General features: G+C 33.1%; 1 protein-coding gene across 1 annotated transcript in view; it reads right to left on the reverse strand.

The window, feature by feature from the left end:
- Positions 1-26,660, reverse strand: part of LOC143194089 (uncharacterized) — a 97,430-nt gene that overhangs the window by 30,806 nt on the left and 39,964 nt on the right. Inside the window, exons 2-3 of the mRNA XM_076400655.1 lie at positions 25,106-25,314; positions 16,143-16,278 (exon numbers count right to left, since the gene is read on the reverse strand). Of these exons, the coding sequence (XP_076256770.1) occupies positions 16,143-16,278; positions 25,106-25,314 (345 nt within the window). The remainder of the gene's footprint in view (positions 1-16,142; positions 16,279-25,105; positions 25,315-26,660) is intronic.

Consider the following 26,660-nt stretch of genomic DNA (forward strand, 5'->3'; position numbering starts at 1 on the left):
TATTAAATTTTAAGCTGCGGCGGTTTTTATTGGAAATATTTTTATTGTTTTGCAACTACACTGAATATTAGTATGGTCAATATAACTGAAATCTCCCAAATTAAAGAATATAATTTTGGATTCACCGAAAACAAAGTATCTATATAAACTGATGTTAGCTCTATTAAATATTAGATTTATGAAATGTATAAAAACGGTGTAGTTTTTTTAATATAAATATAATAAAATTATTTCAGAGATAATTGTGTGTATGGAAAGTAACCATAGAAAACTTCAGGATATAGGGAGGGATATCTTTGATGGATATATTATAACTTGTGCCACCTTCCGCAAGACGCTAATAAAACTAAAACTTGTAAACATTTGAATTGGTATAGTTAAACTATGTGTAAAAACACCTGAGTTTAAACTTATATGGAATAAACCAATAGCAGTATCTTTCCATCTACGGAATACTAACTAATTTTGAGTCTGTAATATTAAATTTAAACTTATTAAGAATATACTACTAGATAGTAAAGAAGCTCACTAGTTTTACCCTTTTTTCACTAATTTCTTTTAAACCTTCTACCACTGTACAAGGTCATATGATTTATATGAAGATGGTGTAATATACGATAAGTATAATAATTCCAGTAATAACCAATATTTAAGAATTATTATCAAAATACTTTTTAGTATGACCGTCTAGACTATGAAGAACATCAAAAGTAATGCAATCTAAGTAGGTAAAACACCTTTTCATCAGATATGTTCAGAATTTATTCAAAAGCCTCAATTCACTTTTAACTCGGATCAAAAACAAGCAGGCTCGGTACAAACGAGAAATACAAACAACGAAAAAGGGAAAGGATCCCTAAAATATCCGGGTTCATATATCTTAATCGTCCGTTTATTTCGTTAATTCTTCAGACATTTTACGCCTAATGTAACAACAGGCAAAAATCACGTTTCGCCCACCTGCGTTCCATCCACCTGCGAAATAGCCAGATGTATTTACGTTTGCCCCTTCACCCGTCCTGGTCCTCACCTGTAAACCGACAGACGAAGGCAGGGGAGGACCGCCGGGGCATTACGCTGAGGATAAAGAAAGCGGGGATGTGATACAATTTTAGGATAAAAAACTTTTTGCCTTCGGCCTCGACCGGAGTCTTTGTATTTATAATAAAAGATAAATATAAGACAATAATTTTTTTACGTTTAAGAATTCTTTTCGGTGCTTGGAACGAGGAAATTAAATAATAATGAATTCTTCGGGCGTCTTTAGGTATGAGAATCGGATGTTTCTGACAGCTTTTTAATTTAATTTCTACCTTTTATGTGCTTTTATCTCTTCTATTGACTACAATTATTATACCTTCTCTTATTATATATACTAGTTGAACATACTATAGTATAAACTTCATCTTACATATTAGCTACTAGCTTATATTCTGATCAATTTAAAAAGAGATTTTGAAATTAGAGATTAGATTCCACTTTTTATCACTGTTAAATGTGGGCTCCGAAACACGATCCTTAGCATTAAGCCTACCGACTGGCCAGTGACCAACTTAGAGACCATTCGAGAAGACTGAAGAAGATGATTACGAACGCGAGGATTCGAACCCACAACTGGAGAAATAGTACGAGGACCTTCCTTGACCACTGCGGCAACCAAGCCGGCTAAAGAAAACTACTGTAGATACTGGAAAGAATAGGTGACTAGTTGGACGGCGCTAAAAATGACACTGAGCGTAAACACTGGTAGAAATTCATATCTCAATGACGTTTATTTTTACATATCTCTCGTTCTGCCGTTCTATCTTCGCACATAAATACTTAAATATGTAATATAGCCAATAGCTAAAAGTAGCACGATATAACACACCTCTCCCAATGAAACGACGACAATGGAGTCTACGGTTGCGAAACTATGCTACTATGATCCACCTTCACCGTGAACTGCAAGCTCCAGCCGAAATTGCAGTAGCCTATGTCAATGCACAGCTACGTCTTTGATGACATTACACTCCGAGATATTATGCTTGTGCGGAGAATCTGAGGGTCTTTTTCAAAAATTGAGTGTTTTCCAACTGGAATAGCCATGGCTAAGGGTTTTTCAGCACCTACAATCGAACCCTTATGATCATAAACTTCAGTTAGGATAATTTGGCCCCAACGGCACTTAACTCCACCAAGGAGTGGTTCGAGCAACAGCGGAAGGATTGAATATGGTTCCGGTTAAATGAATCAATTTAAAACTGAGAGCCTATTACGATATTTTCAGAATCCTACCGACGCGCCAGTTATAAAACCCTTTAAATTTAAAACTATAAAACTTTTAATTTACTCTTAAAGCTATTTTATTTTACGGAAATACCAGTCGACACTGAAGGTAAAATCATGTTATAACCCACATCTATACGGCGTCTATTTTTAAATATCTCACTCATTGCAGCATTCGATATGTTTAAATCCCTTTCATATTGGTTGAGCAGTGATCCAATTATCCATCGAAATTCGTATTTCTTCAGCATTTCGAAGCCGCATCATTTCTGCAAGCCATATTGGAATTCATAGGTGTTATGCCTGGTGGGTAGGCCGGGAGTGCCAGAACTCTTGCAATGAATGTCTGAGCACTGTCGTGCAAATTACGCGTTACTGCTGGTTTTTCTGGAAAATTTATGTCGTTTAATTTGTAGAATGGGTTTTCATTCCGTTTTAACAATTCTTCAAGTACGTCTTGTCGATCATCTATATGGTCATGAATATTGTACTTCAATATCCATAGTAGATTCTCTTTTCATCTCTAGTACACCACACATATCTCGTTTTTGCCTGACAGTAAAAAACCCGCGATATACAAAATATTTCAAAATGGTATGTATTTTCAGTCAATTTGCATGGTAGCCATTTTCCCTCCATTTGAGTATGATGAGTCTAAAGGTTTGGAGAGTTAGTTCACCAATAACTAAGCTGCGTGCGAAATTTTCAGCAACCTTTTCCATTTATTAAGTTTTTTTCAACAAAGATGTATACAGGTGTTAACGGAACAAATTAAGGAGAAATACAAAATGTCTTTACAAGGAAACAATTTACCCAAGGACACGCGAACGAAGCGTAAAAGGTAAATATGCTCTCTAATGCAAGTGAAATATATTACTTTCATATGCAATTGTTAGATAGATGGATATAGGTAGTATGGAAAAGAGCTCAATGTAATAAAGATAATCAAACACAACCCTAACCTTACATTTTAAGCTTAAACAAATTAGTTGCAAGTGATAGTGATCTTTTGCTGAGCTTTGCACCATCATTTGCTATCATTTTATCAGCACGTTAACTTTTTGGAAATCAATTTTTAAATTTTATGTTATATAGAAATTGTCGTATTGCAGCAACCATTATTATAATAATGCGTTCATGCATATATCATAAAGGTTTTAAAACTGTCTTTGTTGCATCAAATGTTTTTCATTGAATAACTTTTCAGGAAAATTTATTTTGTATACGGTATGTAATTAAAGTTGTAATAGCGTTAAAAATAATGAAAATAGAAACTATCGACTTTATAACAAAATGTCCATTTAAATCACATAATAATATTGGCTACTTAAGAATGTAGTTATAAAATTAAAAACCAAGCGAAGTTTTTCAACAACAATAAAAAAAATAGCAAGTAGCAAGGGAAATTGTTCTTGGGAATCCTCATTCTCATAAACAATAGACATTTTCTGGACGTACACCAGAAACTATGCATTTATTTGAGAGAAACTGGAGCTCATAGTGAAGCGTCTTCATTAGAGTGTGCGGCATTCATTTTACTTTGCTTTCTGTGCGCCTTAATTATATTGGACAGGCTTTTTAGCGATGAATTTTCTCGGCCCTTTTAAATTACCCAGTTTTAGCATGCATTTTCTCTGTGTCTAACTCTTTGTCGCTGCACATAATACACATATGAGAAGCTGGTTCTTGTCGATTCAAGTTATGTTATTCCTTAATCAGTGTATCTACATGAAATTGCTTAATCAGACATTAATAGAAAGATACATATTAAGACATTATACATTATATAATAAGAAATATAATCGAGAAGATAGTTTCAAGTTAATTTGTTTATTTCTATTTTAAATACTACATGTGCTTTACGGGAGGATGGACAGGATATTAGGTTAGGTTGAATATTAGGTTAGCCTTTGAATTTAGTGTAGATGTAAGTGGTGGCCCAAACCACTCCCCTCCTAGTGGAGCTGCCGTTGAACATACCTCCATGTGGTGCAGGTTCTTGAGCTCACCCGAAAACATGCAATCAATCGCCCAGGGACTACTTATGAGATGGGGATCCAACCTTAGTCAGGAGATTTGCGGGATTAGTTGCTAAGGAGTAGCAGGACGTATTTCGTCTTGGGGCGTTCCGATTTGTTTTAGGGTACCTATAAATGTGGTGCCTTTTCCCGGTCCCGTTTGGTGATACAAGGATGTTCATATGTTGATGTTATGAATGATGGGCTTCGATGGCTTTCATCCATCGCGCTAGTCTTGTTGGATAACGTCGGCTATGTGATGGTGATGGGTTCCTTTTTCATGAACATATCGGGCACCTGTCGAGAGGATCATGTTGAGCTGGGTTATCCATCAGAGACTTCGATCGCATCGGGGTCACTAATTTTTGCAATAATAATAACATTAAAATATATCTTTGGCTAGCCAAGATGGTACCGGCTGACTGACACTTGGTGGACGTCCAGAACTTTCCACCCTCTATGTTTAGGTTTATGAGGTATCTTTTCCTTTATCTCCCTACTGATTTTCTACACAAGCAACGTACTGCGCGACTCTAGACCCACCTGAAAATTCAAATTACCAACTACAACACTTCATTCAGGTAATTCATCACTATATAGTATAAAACAAAGTCGCCTTTTCTGTCCCTATATCCCTATGTGCGCTTAAATCTTTAAAACTACACAACGGATTTTGATGCGGTTTTTTTCAATAGATAGACTGATTCAAGAGGAAGGTTTGTGTGTATAATACATGCATAATATACTAAGGCAACATTGCTAATTTTAGAGGTTTCTAACGTGATGTCGTAAATTAACCTATTTTTCTAGGCTTATTTAGCAATTAGCAAAAACGCTGCCTAACCCTACGAGTTAGATCAAATTAATGTACTACAGTATTGTACACCTTAAAAAGGTCTACAAAAAAGTCCGCGATGGTATATGTTTATCTTTTAGGGATAACCCACATTAACCATTTTTATTGTTTACTTTTTACGTGAGAAAATGGCTTATTTACGAAGCTATTTTAAGCAATACGGCATTAATCCTTATCGAATTAAGTACCTTAAATACAGTGTGCAATTAATATAGATCAATATGGTTCCTTACAGCATGTAAATTAAATAAATATTTTCGGAGATATTACAAATTTAAAATTTGCGTTTAAAAATGTGTAATGTAATAAAAATTGTATGAATTTAGATATTCCAAAGATAGCAGGAAATCTTCATGTATAGGGGAAGAGGAATTGTTTTACTCCAAATTTAATGCGTGCAGGCCAAGGGCAGTAATGAATGAACCAAAAATACTGGATCGATTTTAATCATGTTTTCATTGAGTGACATAGGCATATATATTTTATGCCCGTGCAAAGTCGGAGCGGGCCGCTATGTCTTTATATACAACGTTCATATTTTTTCTGTAGTGTATTTAATTTAGTATCAGCATTGCACCCGTGCGAAGCCGGGGCGGGTCGCTAGTATATAATAATATATACTATATATAATATATATAATATATACTTATAAATAATGTGTATTTTTATGGTCTAAAAAGGAACCATTAATTCAAAAAAAATCGCTCAATACATCTCCTCCTGCAGAAGTAACCAAATTTAAGTATGCTATTATACAATTGTGGCTGTTATTTTACCGACAGATTACAGTTGCAGCACAATCATATTATATTTGCTGTACATTTGTTGGCCAACTTGGCCCCCAAGTATCCTTTATTCACCAAGTTTTGGAATCCACAGCCAAGCAATTGAGCTACTGCAGTCTGCCTTTTGTTACCGTACACTTTGAACTGTAAGCTTCTGTCCAAATTCTAAAGAACGATGGCTAGTTTAGTTTACTGTATACTTCAGTCCGTCTTTGGTGGCTTTACTTCCGGAGTTGAGAGGCTTGTACCAAACTTCCATTGACTAGGGGAGTTTTTCAAAACAGCTATATTTCCAAATCCTAATATTTCCATATTCTTATTGATATTATATTCATACTAAATTATTTTAAAATAATGCAGCCTTATGAAGTGTCATTTATTAATAACACCTTACACTAAATATACTTTGTGCAGTTTTAATTTACAAATAAATTTATTACTGTTGGTACTACCGTTCATCACTAATGCACCTGCATTAATAAACAAGTAAGGCGGGTACGATACTAAAACATCGTTATGTATTTCCGAAATTAAAATAAAACTAGACTATTTAAGCTAAACTTAAGAATACATTTATTCACTATAAAAGTGGATTAATTTATAGTACCCGAAGACCGAGAAACTGTTTTGGGACATAAGAACCCTATGGAGTTATTTACTGTCATGTACACAGCAGTGGAAAGTTTCGCATTTTCGAAAGAATGCTAATTGTCGTGAATTTCCATGTGTGAATGGTGTGCCAATGACAAAACACTCCAGTGATGATGGTCATAAACGCGGTAATTCAACGTCGTCGCCATAAAAACCGGCCAGCTGGAAATTGTTATATGAGATATTCAACATAGAAACAGAAAATACCCCAATGGTACCCATTCGAAATGGAAAATTCAACTACAAGAACACTCAATGAATCACTAGAATTTCAAATCAAACATGTAATGTTATACGGATGAATAAAAGCCCGCCAAGATATGAAAAAGTGTGCCCAGGAACTACGCGCATATACAATGATACAACAAACGCAGGACAGCAACGATGACCTCACGCGAGAAAACGAATAGTTAAAAGAGCGAATCAGGAAAATTAAAAAGGAAAATCAAGCACAGGGCAAAATGGACCAAGAAACACAAAACTTACTACAAGCCTCACAAAAGAGGACCAGTGAGGTAAACTCTCCTGTTTCCTCACGTAGTTAGGAGGATATAGAAAAACAATGAACTATCGAAACAACGAAGACACCAAACGCAGGCCTACCCAAAGATTTGCATCGAAGATCCACTCCTTCGCACCATTACAGGAGAGGAATCACAAAAACGTCATCAACGGCCTACTAGAATCGAAAACAGATGACCAAGTTAGAGAAACACTCCAGGAAAAGGCATTCCGTCCATCCCTAGTGACGAGATGGCAGAAAAAAAGCCGGAGACGGCATCCAACTCATGTCACCCATGTCACATAGCCCAGAAACGAGCACCATATTTTCAAAATTAAACATCTACTGAACCAGGGAGTAAAAGTAGAATCTCAAAGACGCACTGGACAGCCGGTACAATCCCTCAACTGCCAGCTGTATGGCCACCAGGAACTTCCGAACCTCACCAAAATTCATAAATTGTGCCGGTAACCATGTGTCTAGATCCTGTAAAAAGAACGGAAAAACGCCAGCCAAACATTCCAAATGCGGAAATGCCAATTTTACAGGGTGCGAAAAACGACCAACGCCAAAGAGTATGTATAAGACCTCAGCAAATCCATGCACCAACTTCCCAGACATCTCCATTGGCAAATCAAGGAGGAAAAAGACTAGTCAGCCAGCTAGCTCCACCAGCAATGACCAGAGATGGCTGGCGATTGAGGAAATTCGGAGAGATTCTGCTGCTCTCGCCAACAAAATATTCTGCCCCATCGGTTAATTTCATCCCAAGCAAAACAATATTAAAAAACCCAGGACCAATTTATCGTAGTTAAAAATCCGGCCTTATGAACTGATAGTTAAATTGAATTAATTGAACTTCAAATTATTTTGCTATCCACCGTATAGTCTAGATCTGGTCCCAAGTGATTATGTATTGTTCTCGGACCTCGAAAGGTTCCCTAGGCAAAAAAATTCACCTAAAAGGAGAAGTGATTGTCGAGTTTGAAGTCTACTTGAAAATCAAAAATAAATGGTTTTATATAAAAGGCGTTAAGCCATTATTAAAGCACAGTACTTAAAGTCTTGAAGAATTTGTTAAATTGAATATATCGTTAAATAAAGTTGAATTTTGCCTAAAAGTTGTTGTTTCATTCGTTAGTTTAATTAGTTTAATTTGTTATATATTTCGGAAACACGCTAACTAAAATAAAATACATTATGTAATTAACTACAGTTTAAATTTTAAAGATTCGGAATAAGTAAAAATACTACAGTAAAAGAAAAAAGTACCATTAATTACCAGGAATTAAATGTTAACAGTCATTCTTACAGAATATTCGTATTTCCAACAATATCCGTCACCAAAAACATCCCTTCAGTAATCATTAATATAAATTACTATATTTTCCCATTGTATGAGAGCTTCAGACCGTTGCATACTTTTTAACTACGAATTTGAAGCGTCTACATTGTTTGGGGGAGACAGAGATCTTTATAGTATTTTGATACTCCACTTCCATTTCATTTTAGTAAGTTCATTAATAACGTTAAAGAACCCGAGTCCTTGCCGGTTTTTTATTGAAATAAATTTTGTACGTCTAGGAAATCTTTGCCGTAAGAGTTCAGAGTGGATGATGGCTTTAGAATAGCTTTTGTCCTCGAATTTTCAATTAAGCAACTTACGTGTCACGAAAACTTTAAGGGACATTATTGATCGAGTCTTTTCTTTAGTTTCACTTCACACTGGAGTTAGTTTTCTCTTATGAATAAGCGTCATTTATACTATAGGTCTTTGTTTCTTAAACTTGAACTTAAATACATTATGTTATAACTAATTTTTTTAAACTGTATAATTATATTATGCATTAGTATGAATATTAAGGAAAATGACGCTAACCCGACGTATTACAATCATGGGTACAGTAAAGAAACACAGTGAATAGAAAATTAAAAATATAGAAATACAATAAAGCGCAAAAAATAAAAAATTCCTTGAGAGAACTTTGTATTACCGATCCTAGGGACTATAGTATATAATTATAGTGTAACCATGGTATATTCAAAATAGCAGTAATCTCAGGTCATTAAGACGTTTAGTGTATTACCTATCGCAATTTGTAAATTCGTTAAAACTAGGTTATATTTTTCTTATCATTTTAGCCTAGCTAAAAGGAAATACAATGCTACTTGATTTCCATTCGAACATGTAACCGATTCCGTCTACAAATATCGTGCGCTTGTCATATCTCAAAATTCTTCAAACAATTAGTGATAAATATATAAATAAAATTATCGGTTCTAAATTGTCAGAATTTGTTTTGGCACCTGTTTTAATAAATTTATAATCTATGCTTATTATTACTCGGAAATATGCCGATGCCATTAGATAGTCAGAATCAGAAACAGTATGCGTCTTTAATCTGTTGCCTTAAATAGAACCGAGGTATTGGAGGCCTCCGCTTATCAATTAAATGCATACAAATATAATTTTGGATTTATGAAACCGTCTCCTAAAGAGCCAGGTGAGGAATCAAGATCACCTTGATGTTAAACATAATTTAATACAATAATTTCAGAGAAACTTGTAGTCTTGAAAATATCCACAGGAAACTCTAACATAACTCTTTGAAGGATGGAGAACAAAACTTGGTACACTGTTGCTAAATATAGTATTTAAAAGCTGTAAAGATATCCCACGAAGACTTCTAATGGGCATTACTTTTAGAAGATCACAATTTTCAAAAGCATATAATAACACCAAGGAAGACTTGTTATTTCAATTTGTATGTTTAGATAAGACATGAATATTTAAAAATGGAATATTGGGTCACTGATAATAAAATAGCATAAAGACAATAAAATTTGACGGAAAAAAGTAAATGTTGGAATAATATTTGATTAAGCTTTGTTGGTCTTAATATTTATTAATAATTGGCGAGAAAAATTGTTGTATTCCTGGCAGAGAGTTAGTGATTTGCTGCGACTCCCATATTGTAAAGAACCGTAATATAATTATATTCTGGTTTAACAACCAACTTTGAAAGAATTAGGATGAACCATCAGTTTTGTTATGGACAATACACCAACCTATAGAATACTGGTGGAATAAGTCTCAACGAATGGATCAACAAAGACTGTACTTAAGGAATTGGTTTGCCAAAAATAATTTACGTTTTGTAGAAACCATGCTGAAAATTAAACTAGTTTAAATTGTTACTCAGTAAATATATATAAAATGTTGAATTTTATGTAATGTAGATTTTTAGAAATGGACTTGAATATAGATGGTAGATCACATGCATAAACAATATGGATATAGGGTATTATGTCTGCCTCCTAATCACTGCATATTCATTCAATACAGTTAATATGGATTGTAGAAAATAATTATTACAATAAATATGCAGGTCGAGAAAGATATACAAGCAAGAGGTGTCTGGATATGTGGGAACAAGAATTGTCTACAATAACATCTTTCGTTTAGATGTAATCCATTAGCCATACTGAAGAACTGACAAATAGTGGAATTAACTGTTTTGCAGATATGGCAAATGTAGTATGGCAAAGGTATTAAGGAGAACGCACTGGTTAAATCTAGTTTTATCAAGAAAGGAAGATACAGACAGTTACTGAAGAAAATAAGGTATTCTAAGTGATTTCAAATTGATTTGACAAAGAAATCCTACAACGAAGGAAAAAAGAACTAACTGTAAAAGGCAAATGTGCTTTCTCGTCAAAACAAAATACATTACTTACATATATAATATCTAATTAGGTGGATTAGGCTTACATTGAAAAACGCTCCTTGAAATATACCTCGTAGGTAGTGTGGAAAAGAGTTCGATGTATATATAATCAAACAATGCCCTATCTTACTAACTAATATAACTGTGTAGTTAATTGTAGTTTTAAATCCTTCGATTAAGATTAGAATTTTGTTGTATGTCAAATCCAAACTGAATTGAAACTCAGAGCTGATTCGGCAACATTGCGAAATTTAGACGTCATAAATTTAGATGATGCATATACAAAAACTTCTATGGATAGACTATAGATAGTAAATAACTACTTTTAATGTGTTCCCTGTTTTTAAATTTAAAAAAATATATGTAGTGGGGAATAACGGTTTACCTAAATTATTTTAAGGATTTTTAGAATATTTTGTTAAAAATATATTATATTATGTTTAAAAGAAGAAGCAACTGTCGAAGCATTATTGATCATTATTTCTTTTACTTCATTTGTGTCCCTGGAAAAATTTTGGTGTAGGATTTTAGTAAAACTTTCTAAAAATAACGTCAATGTAAAAAAAACTGTTTGTGGGGTTCAGAACAAATTTTATAATTTTCTTATTTAGTGGAAATATTTTTCAAATCCCACAAAGTTATTGCGGATCAATGGTTTTCATTTTTTAAAATTATTTTATTATCTTTATTTTCAGATAGTATTTGCAATCACGAACATTCTTGAACATTTTTTATATAAGGTATACTCAAATGGTTGATAAAAGTCAGATATGAAATATCCAACTCAATATCCTATCCAATCATACAAAAAATCCAGGAGATAAAGCACATGGAGGTAAAACTATAATCATTCGTGAAGACAAAATCCATTATGAGAGAGAAAAGATTAGCAAAAGTTACTTACAAGCAACAAGTATAGCTATAGAGGAAATCTATTGACCAATAATAATATCTGCAATTTAATGCCCACCTAAACATAATTTAGGAGTTATTACCGGAGGAGATTGCAATGCCAAATGCCAGGTGTACCGGAAAGTCAATACGGTTTTTTTTAGAATAATTCATAATTATAAATAAAGAAAAAATAATGGAAAAATGTATTTATTCAAAGTATTGGCCATTGATTCTATACATTTTGCCATCTTTCGGGCAATTTACGAATGCTATTATTAACTGTTACACCAGGTTTCGGCCTACAACTTTTGGCTGAAATTTTTTCGGTTCACGGGACACGGACTACGGATGAAGAACGTTCTGTCTTTGTCCTACAGATCAAAATTACCACCTAAGAATCTTTGCATCTACGACCCATATGTTTTAAGGCCAGAGCATGCCCACCGTGGGGTTTTACCAACAAACCATGACATTCAGCAGCTGTTTTCTTTTAATTAAATAATAAAAGTCATGCTTGCCGCAAATGTACATTATCAAGCACGAAATATGATATTTTCAAAAATCAACAATCTGTTGTTTTCGCAAAATATAGCATTTATAGTTTTGAAGTTTAATATAAGTAGCATAAAATGATATAAGTGTCAAATCAAAATATTATATACTTTTATTGCTTACAAGACTAGCGAAATCTGGTAAATAGACCGATAATGACTTTTTGATTCACCTGGTACTTGGTGTAGGGATTAAGATTAATAACAACAAAGAGTAGGGAACTGGTAAAGGATATGAGACTTACAGCATAGCTCTACTGGTGAACCAACATATCGGCCATTAGATAGAAACAAAAAATACAATACTATAGATATTGTGTTACAAAAAAATATTGATACAAATACGTGTCGGGCAGAATCATGTTTTGACCATGCGCCAGTAGTAATAATAGTTTTTACAAAAGCTATCTTAAAAGATAATCACCTCCTCTGTGTAATAATATAACTAATTAGCTACTATTTAGATGGAGAATTATCTCTTTAAATTTACCATTAAAAGCAAAATTTGATGCAGAAGCAGCAACAATAAACTTTACAAAAAAAGTCCAGACTCCTAACAGTGAAACATCTACAAGAAAAATCTAAATATATCATGTGCAATCCAGGGAAAGGGCAGAAAAAAGCTATGCAAGGATTGTGAACAAGTAAAGAACAAACAAGAAAGCTAAAAGAATTGACCGAAAATAAAAAAAAAACGAGGAATTCAAGAATACTTGGAAAATCTGATGATATTCATTATGGAAAGCAACGAGAAAGCTCAAAATACACCAACGGCCTATTAAAAAATGGTAAGGAATAAGTTAGAGGAAATAGAGAGAAGGGTGTTAAAGTTAAAATCAATCAAAGTTAATCGTAAATTTTATTAATAATACTTCAGTTGTCCGTTAATTCTAGTTTAATTGATTTAAAATCAAAACCTAAAGATCCTTAAATATTGTTTATTTTTGGAAAAGTTAAGGCAAGATTATCTACCTCATTTACATTTTTCCAAAGCCAGGGATAAAATAACAGCACGATATTTGAGGCCGACTCATATTTCTGAAAGTTACCCTTAAGTTATTTTTTATTATCTTAATAAATTACGAAAAACGATTTTCTCGGGATGAAAACGAATAACAGTCTTTTTCCCAACTTTTCTGACGAAGTTTTATTAAAACTGTATCTAGAAAGTTAACAGAAAGTTTCAGACTGAAAAAACTATGTCGCAAGACAAAGCTAAACTATTAAATAGAAGCGATCGATAAACTTGCCTCCGCTGCCCTTTCGTGACATATAAGTTTTTTTAATTGAAGATTTTCTTAACGGCAGTCATTCCAAACCGATCCTTCGGTTTAAGCTTTGTCTGAAGTGAAATATTTTACGACAGATAAAATGTATTTCAAAGGACGAAGCCAAGATGGTTCTAGTATCGTTTCTATTTAGGAGCCTATGCGCCTTTATCTCTTAAGAAGGAAATATACTCAAAACAACAATGTTACTCTTTAGAATTTTAAATTAATTTTGAAAGACTACTTCTATAAAGTCTAGCTATAAATATAAAATGTTTAAAATTAAAGATTTTAAATAATTAGATATTACGTAAATAATTATTTTTCAGTGTTATGGGTATCGTTACCTACTACGTTTTCCTACTAAATAATTGACCGATCATTTCAATTCAATTCCATTTGAAAAGACATTATTCAAGACTATTTTAGTTATATTTACGGTATGTTCATATTCATGGAGTGGATATATAATAGGAACAAGTGGTAATCGAAAGAGGTAGTAGCTGGTAAATGCGGAGGAAGTCTTTGATTTAGATAATTCCATTACTTACAAGAAGTTTAACTTTTCACATTTAGTGAAATCCGAAAGGATCTATGAATTAATTTTCTTTTGATGCTATGTGATGTTTCTGACATTTTAGAAGTGGCGAAGCGATTAGTAAAGCACATCCTGGTTAGCCGAAAATGTTCGAAGATGACAGTAAGGAAGAGAAGAGACGAAGGACCAAAATAAATGAATGGTGGATAATGAATCATTCAAAATAATGTGACTGTTATACTGATATATAATAATAGGTGCGCTAGTTTTTGGAAAAAGCCACAATATCGATGAATATCTCTTTATCTACTTTATAAATTAGAAGGTATTTGAAAAAGACATTCACTACTGAAAATTGAAATATATATTTTTAAATAACGCCCTTGCAAATACTTGTCTTGAAATATGTTGAATTTGTCGTCAAACTTGCTTTCAAAGTGTTATCATCCAAAGTGAAAGAAACTTCTCTAGACTTTCAGATCCAAAGATAGATTCTAACTTGGGTTTTCCTTTTTCAGAATTGTACTTCAAATTGTTCTCGAATATCTCAGACTTTCTAAACCAAAAGCCAGTTAAGTAATTCATTGTATAAACACGCCAATCATGGAACGTTTGAAATTGCAATTTAACGGCGCAGAAAACCATTGGACATTTTGAGAAACTTATTCTGATACTGCTCTGATACCAATTGTTAATTTTTATTTAAAGGATTTAAAAATGGCAATTTGATATCGACGACAAAAAATGCCCTGGAGGCCCTCGAAGAAAATTAGTTGCAGGTTTTATCGAGAACTCAAATCGAACTCTCAAATAAATTTCAGACAGCATAGTAGCCAATTTTTTTCAAGAGTTTGCAAGCGATGGCAAATATCTAAAAAGAGGAAAATCGTCTACTACACAAATTAGCTAAAAATATAAATTTGAACACTTTTATGTGACTTATTTTGATTGGCAATGAGAAGTTGATATATTACGACAATACCAAAATCAAGTTAGTCCAGGAAAGCCATCTACATCGAAAGCAAAGCGGAATATTCATGGCGATAAAGTTCTGCTGTGAATATGGTGGAATCAGCACGGTTTAGGGTATTAGGAGCCACTAAAGAACGATTTTGAAAAAAGAGCTATAATAGCAAATAACAGACGCTAAGTCATCCTATAACATGATAACGCCCAGGCACACAGTAAAAAATTTCTGTAGAATACACTTTTGCAGCTTGAATGGGAAGTTCAGCCGAACCTAACGTACGCACCAGCCATAGCACCTTCTGTTCAAATTTGTTCAAATCGATGGAGCGTGTATTAGCTTAAACGTGATTTTTGAATAATGAAAAACTGCCGAAACGGATCGATGATTGTATTGCGTTGAAACCAATATCAATAAAAATATTTTTATTGATAAAATGTATAAAGATTTCTCTCACTAAATGATTTTTTCATTAAAAAATGAGCAAAATATGTGCACGCACAAATAACACTGGTCTAGATATTCTAAGCAATCACTGTATGTCTTGTGTGCAGTCATTTGAACAATTCTCTTTAAACAAGTTTTCTTTAAAATAAAATAGTTTTAAATATTTGTTTTGTTCTAAACCCTACATGATTTATAACTTATTTATAATTATATATTATATCAACATACTTTCATTCTCCCCCCTCTTTCACCCTCGTAATTAACTTCATCTAAATTGGCTTCTTGTATCATATATAATACAGTTTGAATAATGTCTAATTATTGCGCTGTAATAGAAAGGCCCTAAGTAAAATAGAAATATTCCAGCTAACAGCTATAACTGTAACAATTTCTGCCCTTCGTATCATTTTTAAGGTTTAATGCTTCTACCATAGATACAGTACTATGAATTTATTTCCGATTAAATTTTAGCAACTATAAAATCGTAATATATTTTAGATATATTGACAAAAGTTTTATATTGATACAATCGTTTAGATAATACATAGTAACCTAGATTTCTTGAATTTTGTTATGGTACATCGAGTATATGTATTGTATATGTATGAATATTGTAATACGCTAAAATCCAACACAGTAATGTAATATTTTTGAAAAAGCAATACTTACGAATCACCATCATCCATTGAGTATCAATCCCCGTAGCAATATGGGGAACATCTGTGGTAACCTCGCAGCTGAAGTTTCCCGAGAGATTGAAATCGATATCCCTAATAACTACCTGGGTCGAGTTTGAACTGCTCTCCTGGAACAACAACGAAAAACATGAAAATATATATAAGTCTCACAGGTAGTTACTTTAGTATTACGTGATCTGGTAGTTTCTTATAAGATATGCTGCACAATATACTTACGTTTCAATACACTAATCGTTTCGCCGATAATGGTTGTAACTAAAATCAATATTTATAATTGGTTGTGTTTTATTCAAGAGCGTACAATTTACGAATGTGATTGTTTATAGAAAACAATTTTATCTAAGTACAAGCTGGCTTGGCTGACTCATTTCATTATTATATTAAAAAATAATCAGTTTTAATTCAATTAAAACCTTAAAAATTTTGAATTAATTACAGAGCCGATTATTAGGAGTTTCGTACTGCAGTTCTAAAAACTTCAAACTAGTACTAGTACACTACACAATGTTGTTTCATAACACAATGGCTTCTCTACCATTATTTAAGAATTTCACATCGAAACTTCATTGGTTTTTGTATCGCCCAAGATGAAAATATGTATTGCTTAAGAAGGTGCTTTTCAATATTTCGAGAATTTTTTGAATAAACATACGGGGGAGACAATATTAATCATTTTAATCTCAATCAGTAGAGTGTCTGCCATCCAAATTTATTTCGGGGAACCTGTCGCATAGATCCAGCTAAATTTGGGCGACAGTCTAGTTTATGATGACCTTAAGGATGATTGCAACTTACTGACATAGACTTTCGACTCCAGAAAATGCTACAAGAAAAGACATTTGCAATTAATGGCGCTCCTGACCCAAAATAACCACAAAACTGTAACTTTTAGGATATGCTGCCCCTACTCAACCTATTGTTACATGGCATTGTTCTATACACACCTATAAAGATATTTTTTCAGCCAATATTGATTAAGCCCTAAAGTACGGTGGAACTCAAACGTGTAACTTTCCATGCGTGGTATACGAAACTGACTAAATAATACATTTAACAAACGCCTCGAAAACAAGAAGGCCATATATTGTCCTTATTAAAACAGTATGGAGTAAAGACTATTAAAATAAATAAACAGGAAGACTGATTAGGTATAGTCTATTCAAAGTTATTTTGTACACACGTCATCAAGAAGTTTAATATATTGCCTGTCGCAGTTTGTAAATTTGTTTTAGAATCAAACAATATTTTGCTTTTAATTTTATTCTAGTTAAATAGAGACACAATGCTGTCTGATGTTCTAATCGCTAGTTACTATTACTCTGAGAATTCCGAAGTCAGACAGAACAGATTCCGTCTCTAATCAATTACTTTCAACAAGAACGAGATAATGGAGGCCCCTCTTGCCAGTGAAATTCGTTCGAGAGGTCAGTATTTTTACATAGTATTTTTACATAGTACTGCTTCAAACTCTGTTATTATGTTAGTCGTTTATTTCTGTGCATATTAAAATAGCTACGCCTCCAGATGAACGTGCACTATTTGTCCTATCTTTTCCTGTTATCTTATAGCCTCGCACTTGAAAAGAGTCTGTGATAGTGTTATAAGTTAGTGATAAGTTAGTTTCCTGTACGAGCATAATCGATGGCTTGTAAAGTCCCATGACAAGGCGGAGCTCTTCCTGTTTTCTTTTAAGGCCATTAATATTCCATTGCACGATGATGGTCATTTTAATTCCATATCACTGCCTGATCTATGCTTTGAGCTTAACCTGGTACGGTCTTTAGAGTGACCACTGTTGTTCCTCTTGCTTGGTGGTGGAGCTACGCGAGGAATCAGGCGTTGAATTCCGATAATTTTCAGAAACGGTCTGCCTATCTTTACTATTATTGGGCAGACTTGAAGGAGCTTCTCCCATTCTCTGGGACTGAGATCGGGATGAATGGGGATGGAGGGTAGGAGGATGGCGGGAAAGGGATGGATACTCCCCACCAGAAGCTACCCGGGTTGGGGAAGGTTTTCGGTGTGGATGTGGAGGTGCCTGTAGCCCTCTTTTTGAAACCGATGTGTTTTCAGTGAAGGATTTCTTCGTAATTGAAGAAGCCTCCCGTGTGGAAGTGTATGTTGTCGATTTGGATGTTTCCTTTATTTCTTTTTTATCTATGATGCATTGAATCGCGGTGGTGACATACGTTTTTTTAATAGCATTGGCAAAATCCATTTGAGTATTCCCCAACTGCCGTCTAGAGCTAAATTCCTAGTCACGAAGTATGACACCTTTTCATTAGCTTTTACTTTCTGTATTAAAAGTTCCTCCTTGAATACAGGGCATTCCCTGTATCTTGGGGAGTGCTCCTGTCCACAGTTAACACAGTGAGGCGGTGGGGAACATTCCATTTCTCCATGTGTGTTTTTCCCACAAGAGGGACAGGTAGGAGCATATGTACAATTCATGGACATGTGACCGAATCTCTGGCATTGATAACACCTCATGGGTTTTGGGATATATTGTCTAACTTTCAGACCTAGGTAACCTGCCTTGATTTTTTTAGGGATGTGATCTTTTATAAATGTTTGGATGTAGCTATTGGTTGCAACGATCTCTGCACTTTTCTTCAAGACGATGCGCTTTACCGATGTTACTCTCTGTGATGGTAAATTTTCCAGTATCTCCTCGTCTGTACACATAGATAGCTCCCTGCTCGTTATAACTCATTTGCAGAAATTTGGTGTATTATGTGGGGCAACTGTTACCTGTATACTGTGAAATTTCTTTAGTTTCAGCACTCTCCCTGACTGTCTAAAGTTTAACACTGCAGCTGGTATTTTTCCATTTCTAAGTTTTTAACTGATTGTACTTCTCCCGCCGCTGATAGTAATATTCTATGTATAATAAATGGCGATAAACTTGTCAGTAGATCACCCTCAGGTGATATGATAAAATGTGTTATATTCATCTTGCGTATGCCTATTATGTAATTCATTCTGTTTCCTGGGCCTATTTAAACCACTATTTTGGGTGCCAGTAGTTGTTACCTGCATCCCGAGCTGGTCCCCTACCGGGAGTGCTGCACAATCGACGACTAAAGGTCGAGCTGCGCGACCACTCACGGCCTTGGCCGGTACTGGGGTTCCGAATCCCTGTACCGTAATTTTGTTCTCAAAATTATGTAAACCCATAGTTTATGAGAAAGAAAATAACATATAACTCATAGGGGACGCTACCAGACGGCACACAACTGGGGCACCGGGATCGTCACATCCGTACTATGGCCGCCACGCGTCAACGTTGGTTGTCACCTCGCAGTCACAGCCCCCTGGGGGAAGGTTTTATTAGTAATAATATTTATTAATAATTCATTGTAGCTGCATTCATTGCTTCGTGCTGGAGACACGAATAGTTAATAACACCATCGGTTTGGATGAATTCGATCAGATACATTGAAGAATAAATTAATAATGGAATTGTGAACAAATTTTAGATAGATTGGAAATTAACAGCTTGGGTATTCACTTGAATGAAACTTTCTGAATATGATATGATTCAATGCTGCAATTTTCTAAGATAGGATAATGTGAGTGGAAACAAGTAAAGGTGAGAATTGAATTAATATATGATAATGTAGGAATTGTTACTGTGGGGTGTAAAAGGTTAATGTGCACAGATATATGCGTAATTGTTCAGAACATACATGAGCATTTGGTTAAAATTTGTCAGGAGAGAAATAATAGTGTAGCGACCGTCAGATGTTTCGAATTTTCCCGCAATTATCAGCAGCCCACAGATCTACTCGAGGCGTTGCACATACCTGAAGTTAGCACCCACGGTGAGGTGGCAACAAGTGGTACTGACAGAGGGTACGACGTGGCAACCTCGGGTGGTGAAGCTAGGGGATGACGCGACGCCTCGATGTTCTTTCCGTTCCCGACTCTGAGAGTGATCAGACGTGCCACTGTTCGTAACATCTGAAGGTAACCCTGCCACGTGCATTTCTTTATTTTTATATTCATATAGTGTGATTTTGTTTAGTGTATAATATCTGGTTTAGTGTTTAATATCTGGTTTATTGTATAATATCTGCTCGTCAAAAATTAATAGTATTTCTGCATATAATTATATTCCATTTGAACGGAAATAAATCATCGAAGATATTGTCTTTATCTAACCGCACCTGTACCCTAAAATAGTAACTATTTTGCAGATATGGTAAATGCATTAAAGATAATGCAATGATTAATCAATAAAGATGTATAGAAGTATTAAAAGAACAAGCGAATGAGAAATAAAGTGATATCAAAATGTCTTTACAAGGAAACACTGTCCCGATGGACAAAAGAACTAAGCATAAACGGTAAATATGCTCTCTAATGAAAGTAATTTAATACTTGGATAAACAATTGTTAATTAGGTGGATTAGGCCTTCAGGTGATACAACTACAAACGCGCCTAGATCTTACGCGCCTAACTTAAAAACTATTATAACGGTGTACTTAATTTTAATTTTAAGTCCTTCAATAATAATGCTTTAGATTTACTATAATGTTATAATAAATTATAATTGATAACAGAGTTTTTGTTTAATGATTTTATTTAGATTAGATTTTTTTGTATATCAAAGCAAATCTGAACTAAAACTCAGTCTTAATGCGGCAACATTGTGACGTTTTGACGTCACAAATTCAGACGACGTATATACAACATAACTTTCAGTAGGCTGTATATAATATACAGCTTCTACTTATTACGTAGCGATTTGGTAAATTTTAATGGCCAGCACATAAATGCTTTAAGTAATTTGAATAACGACCATTTCGCAAAAGGATACGTTCTTTGGCCGATTCAAGCTTCTTCTTAACTTCATATATATTAGTAAATACAGCAGATGAAAATAAAATATTGCAAATTAATTTACCATGATACGATATATTAGAATGAGTAAGAAATCTTAAAGGATCAAGGATTCTAAATGGATACTCAAAATATTTGCATAACGACTCACGAGTAATGCTTTTATAATTACACAGATTTTAAAATTTAAAACTAATTATTTTGATAAAAAAAAAATATGATGGAAGCAATAAAATATAAGGACGACGTATATTGTAATGAAGTAACAGAATTGCTTACAATGGTAAATACTGCTCTACAATGGTAGGACATCTCAATCACAATCTTTTTACCGGGTATGGTATTTGAAACTAATCTACAAGATACACAAATTTTCAGCAGCAAAACTATTGTCAACTGCTGGTATCATATATTTTCGAAAAAGTGCCGCATGAAGGGGCACTATCAACACTTAAACCTAGTTCGGCTGGATTTCTCCAGGGTAGAGTCTTGAGACCACTCTTGTATATGCTCTACACTGCTGATATCCCAACAACAAAATAAACAGTACTTCGAACATTTGCATGGAAAAATATATCTCTGCCGAAGATTGTAGAAAAAGTACAAGTGACAGTTAACGAAATCTTCCAAATGTTCTGAAGGCTGGAAAATACAGCTTAATAGCTCAAAATCTGTTAATCTTAATTTTGCATCCCTTTGTTGTTGCACAAGCAGAATCAGCTGAATACCTCGGCATCCATCTCGATGATAGATTGAAAATATTATGATTAAATTAAAAATATTATGTTAGCCAAAAAGCAGAGCCGATCAGTCTAAATATCAAGCAGTTATACTGGTTTTTATATAAGTTTATTTGGATAATTTTAAAATATATTATATTTATTGAGCATACAAAATTAATTACTATGCACTTAAATTATAATCGGTTAATAATTTTAAAACAGAATTAACATGGAAAACCGAAACAATAGTAAGATTGTCTCGTTTTATGCTTACCCTCCACAAAACAGACTAACAATAGAATAAACAGCTAAAAATCGGTGCCAAATTTAGCGCATAAATCTGGTCGTGAAACGGAAACTATTTTAGCGGCCAACCAGTGAGAAAACTTGGGAAGGGGTAAAGGAGAAGTGGTCGTTTTCGAGGCAAAACTTTGTAGCTAGTTCAAAGTCAATTTAATATAGAGTTTATGTGGAGAATGGAGCAATCAGGTTTTAATATAGAACCATTAAGCTTGTACTTCATTATAACATTACAGTGCTCGAATGAAGTTTGTTTATTATCAAACAGATTTCCGTTAAGTGAATTTTAAGCACTAAGAATCTCTAAATGCGTTTCGCAATAAATTAATGGAGAGGCTATAATTCACTGGGTCTAGTATTTCCTTAGATACGATATAAATATGCATGCAATAAATAAATTTACCAAAATAATATTTCTCTTTATTAAATTATTTTTTCTATTGGGAGAGAGACATACATTGAAGAATTTGATCTCAAATAATACAATTAACGTTGCTTAAAATATAAAATATTCAGTTAGAATAGACACAAATAAACAATAAACAGTGAAACAGCTTAATATACACTATAATATACTACTCGACGATTTAAAATAATTATTTTATTTCTAGCCTATTCAAGAGCTAACACTACCATTCATACAGGTGAAGTTATTTACTGGCCTACTGATATCGCTAATGATCACAAATATGGGTCTAAGAGCATATGAACATTAAGTAAACATAAAATAGAAAGGCTAGCTCAAGCCACCCTTGTCAAAATCCGAGTTCTTGCATCATCTAGCTAAAAAAGCTCAACAAATTACGCCGTTATTAATACTGATAAATGATTCAAAATAGTATCATATCAATCACCGAAATAATTGACAAAGAAAATAACAATAAATCTGAATCCAAAGAAAGCACCAGGAATATTAAAATAACTTACCAGAAAAGCCTTACTTATAGTCCATCGAAAGAAGTTTTGTACATACGTCATAAAGATGTTTAATATATTGCCTGCTGCAATTTGTAAATTAATTTTAGAATCAGACAATATTTTGCTTCTCATTCTATTCTAGTTAAAAAGAGACAACGTGCTGTCTGATAAGTTCGAACGTGTAACCAAATTAGCCTGTCCAAGTCGTCCGGTTGTCAAACGTATGCAAAATTCTTCAAAACAAGTGTGATAAGAGGTTATAAACCGAAAAATGCTGCTTTAATACTTTGTTTCTTTTAATATATTTCAAATCGCTGCTTATTACTACTCTAATTGACAATGCCGAAGCCACACAGAAGAGATTGCGTCTCTAATCAGACGGTCATTGAAATATCTTAAAATATTAAAAATATAATCCCGAATTCACTGAAAAAAAACTGTTCTCATACGAAGCGGGTGACTAATCAAGAACAGAATACAATTTTTAAAAACTTATAATAAAATGAAGGAAGTATAGGATCTTATTATTTCAATTCTTGTAGTTAGATGAGATGTGGATATTTCAGAATAGGGCCTATATAATAGAATAGACCCAATGGTCACCATGACAAGATGACAATAAAATTTGTGTTATGAAAACCAAAGTTGATGGAAATAGGTATAAACTCTAGAATAATAATTCATTCAGTTTTATTAGTCATAACATTTATTAATAATTGTAATATAATCAAACACAAGCCTAACCTACAACTTATTATAACTGTGCACTTAATTGCGGTTGCAAGTTCTTCGATTTAATATGTATTAGATCTATCATAATGTTATAATAAATTATATTTGATTACAGTATTTTTGTTTAATTATATTATTTAGATTAGAACATTGTTGTATGTCAAAGCCAAACTGAAATAAAACTCACAGTTGATACGGCAACATTGCATCCTTTAGACGTCACATATTTTATATGACGTATGTTCAAAACATCTTTGGATAGACTATATATACATAATATGTACTGAAGTTTAGAGGAGCTAATTTTGGTATAAAAGTCTGGTAAATAAGTGATTCTTTATCTAACAATTGTCCCGAAATATTTACTTTAACATCAGTAATAAGACTTAATAAAGTAATTGTATAACATTCAACAATTGATGGAATGGTAGACATTGATTTACTTGGAGGAAAAACAATTAATATATTCAGTGTTACTAGACGCAACAGAAGATCTTGAAATAGTTTTGCACGAAGACATGATATATAAACTAAATCAAACTGTTACCAAAACAATATCTCGAGATATTAATATCTTATATATGAGACAGATTTATCAAAATTAAGCAATAATATTCTGAAATTAAAGGTATTCAAGCTGGAGAATCCCAAGCTAGTATGCTTGAACCTACCCTCTATCTACAATAAACAACTCATATTACTAAATAAAAATACACTAACAAACCAGATGGAATTACAGTAGCTACATTTGAGAATAATACAATAATTTTATCACTGGGTAAAAACTATGAGGAATAGGTGTCTGACTGTAAAACAAATCCAACAAACAATTGCGAATGAAAATAAAGGAGGTTAGATATGTTCCTATGAATTTTACAGCAAAAAAAACCACAATTCTTTAGCTTAAATAATATTATAAAAATAATCTACGAAAATAAGGCTAAATATATACTCAATCATAACATCGATTACAGATTGAGGAGGACCAAAAACCTGGATGCTTGAAAACTTGGTGCGTTTAAAGTGCATAATTTAAGAAAACACTTAATCTTTGGATGATATATGAAAAACTGTTTTTAACATCTGCGAGAAGTTTTAATATAAAATTACATATACAATGTTGTTTCATTTGGAAGTACAGATAAGTTTTCTTTGTACATAAGGCGTTGAGCATTTGCTGCGAAAGAACAGAATATTATGCTTTATTCAAAATATGTTTCTAGCATACGGTTATCACCACTAAATATAATAACCTAAAATGTGGTAATTACACTGGTAAGAAGAGTTTAAAAAGTTTAGATTAGGTTAATTGATCAATACGTAGCACCGTTGTGTCAATGTATTTTACAACTTATTCAATATTTTCCCATTAAAAATTAATATATGTATAAAAGCAAAATTAAAAATACTACTTACATCCACATGAATGCCCCATGCCGGGAAAACTTTTTGACTTGGAGTATCCCTGGGAGTGAACCTGTAAAACTCGTACTGCCCTCTGTACCATTTCACCGAATACAGTGTGTCTTCTTCGAGATCGTATGTGCATTTTATTGTCGAATGATTTCTGTATTGCACTATCTGAGGCTCGATTGTAAGCTTCACATCCTTTAAACTTATCACATCTGTAACAATGTTTATGCTATAGTTTAAATGGAATATTGAATCATATTAGTAGAATAGTCATAAAACAATTAAAAGAATATAGTATAATATGGTATATACTTATAGAGGATTTTATAATTTTTATATTTTATAAATTGTTCAACAAACTTGTTGTTTTATAATTATGTAAATTGTATAACATGTTCTTACTTGTATGATAATTCGCTTAAATACGCCTTGTGTTAAATCGTAATAAAAAAAGGGCTTTTAAAAATATGTTTCTCAATAATCTAGCCTATACACTTGTTTAATTTAATTTTAATGCCCACATTATCTTAGTAATAAGAACCTTATTGCAGCCCTGTTTTGAGAGACAATGCTGTCTTCCGTGTTTTATCATTAGGCCGCTCTCTGTTAATTTTCCCTCCTAACACAATATTTTGGTCGTATGAATTTTGTATTCCTAGTAGCTAGTTATTGTTTTACCGTACACCACCTTTTTTAATTCCAGCGCTAGTATCGGAAGAATAGTGTTTTTCTGTGTTGAAATGACTAGTGCTCTGACTAACCTTTAACTAATTCAACATTAGGTCAAATGCAACAAGAGAGTGTACCTGACCTCAGTTACCAAGGCTCAGAGACTTAAACGAAACATAACAGAAAATTTGAATATGAAGATTGAAGACAGCAACGAGCCTACCAGTATTTCTAGGAATTATAGAAGAAGCCATAAAATATGGCCAGCGAAAAACAAAACAATTGAGAACATAATACACATCATGGTAGAAATATTAATGGAGGATACAATTAATGATATATTTACTAAAAATAACTAATCCTTAGGATACCTGGACTTTATTATTTAAATTATTTTATTTATTAAAAGTTATTATTTGGAGGTATATAAGAAGACTTTGTGTTTTAATGTACTAATACTAATAATTTTTAAGTTATTTTATTGAATTTACAATTTGATCTTTTTTCTTGAAGTTTAAGTTTAAAGGCTTTCTGAAAACAAGACGAATGAACAAAACGAAATGCTTTATATCATATATATTGCATTAAACAACATATATATTCTATTCATTCAACATAATATTACTTTAAACAATAAGTATATACATATATATTTTAATGAGTTATACTATTATTAGGTCATGGAACAACAACCAAAATAAAAGATTTTAGATGTGCCTGAATTATCCTGAAGGAAGTATAGTGCGTGAAATGAGTAGGCAAATAAAAACAATTTCAATAAAATGGTAAAGCTTCTAATTTATAGGAATTCTGAACAGCAAATATTGTTAATAAAAATTTCAAAAATGGTGACAATTATGTAAAGGGATTTTTGATGATAATCTATCGT

The sequence above is a fragment of the Rhynchophorus ferrugineus genome, unplaced genomic scaffold (assembly GCF_030347505.1).
Source record: "Rhynchophorus ferrugineus isolate W39M unplaced genomic scaffold, kcgeb_rfMv2 rfM3, whole genome shotgun sequence".
Classification (NCBI taxonomy): Eukaryota; Metazoa; Arthropoda; class Insecta; order Coleoptera; family Curculionidae; genus Rhynchophorus; species Rhynchophorus ferrugineus.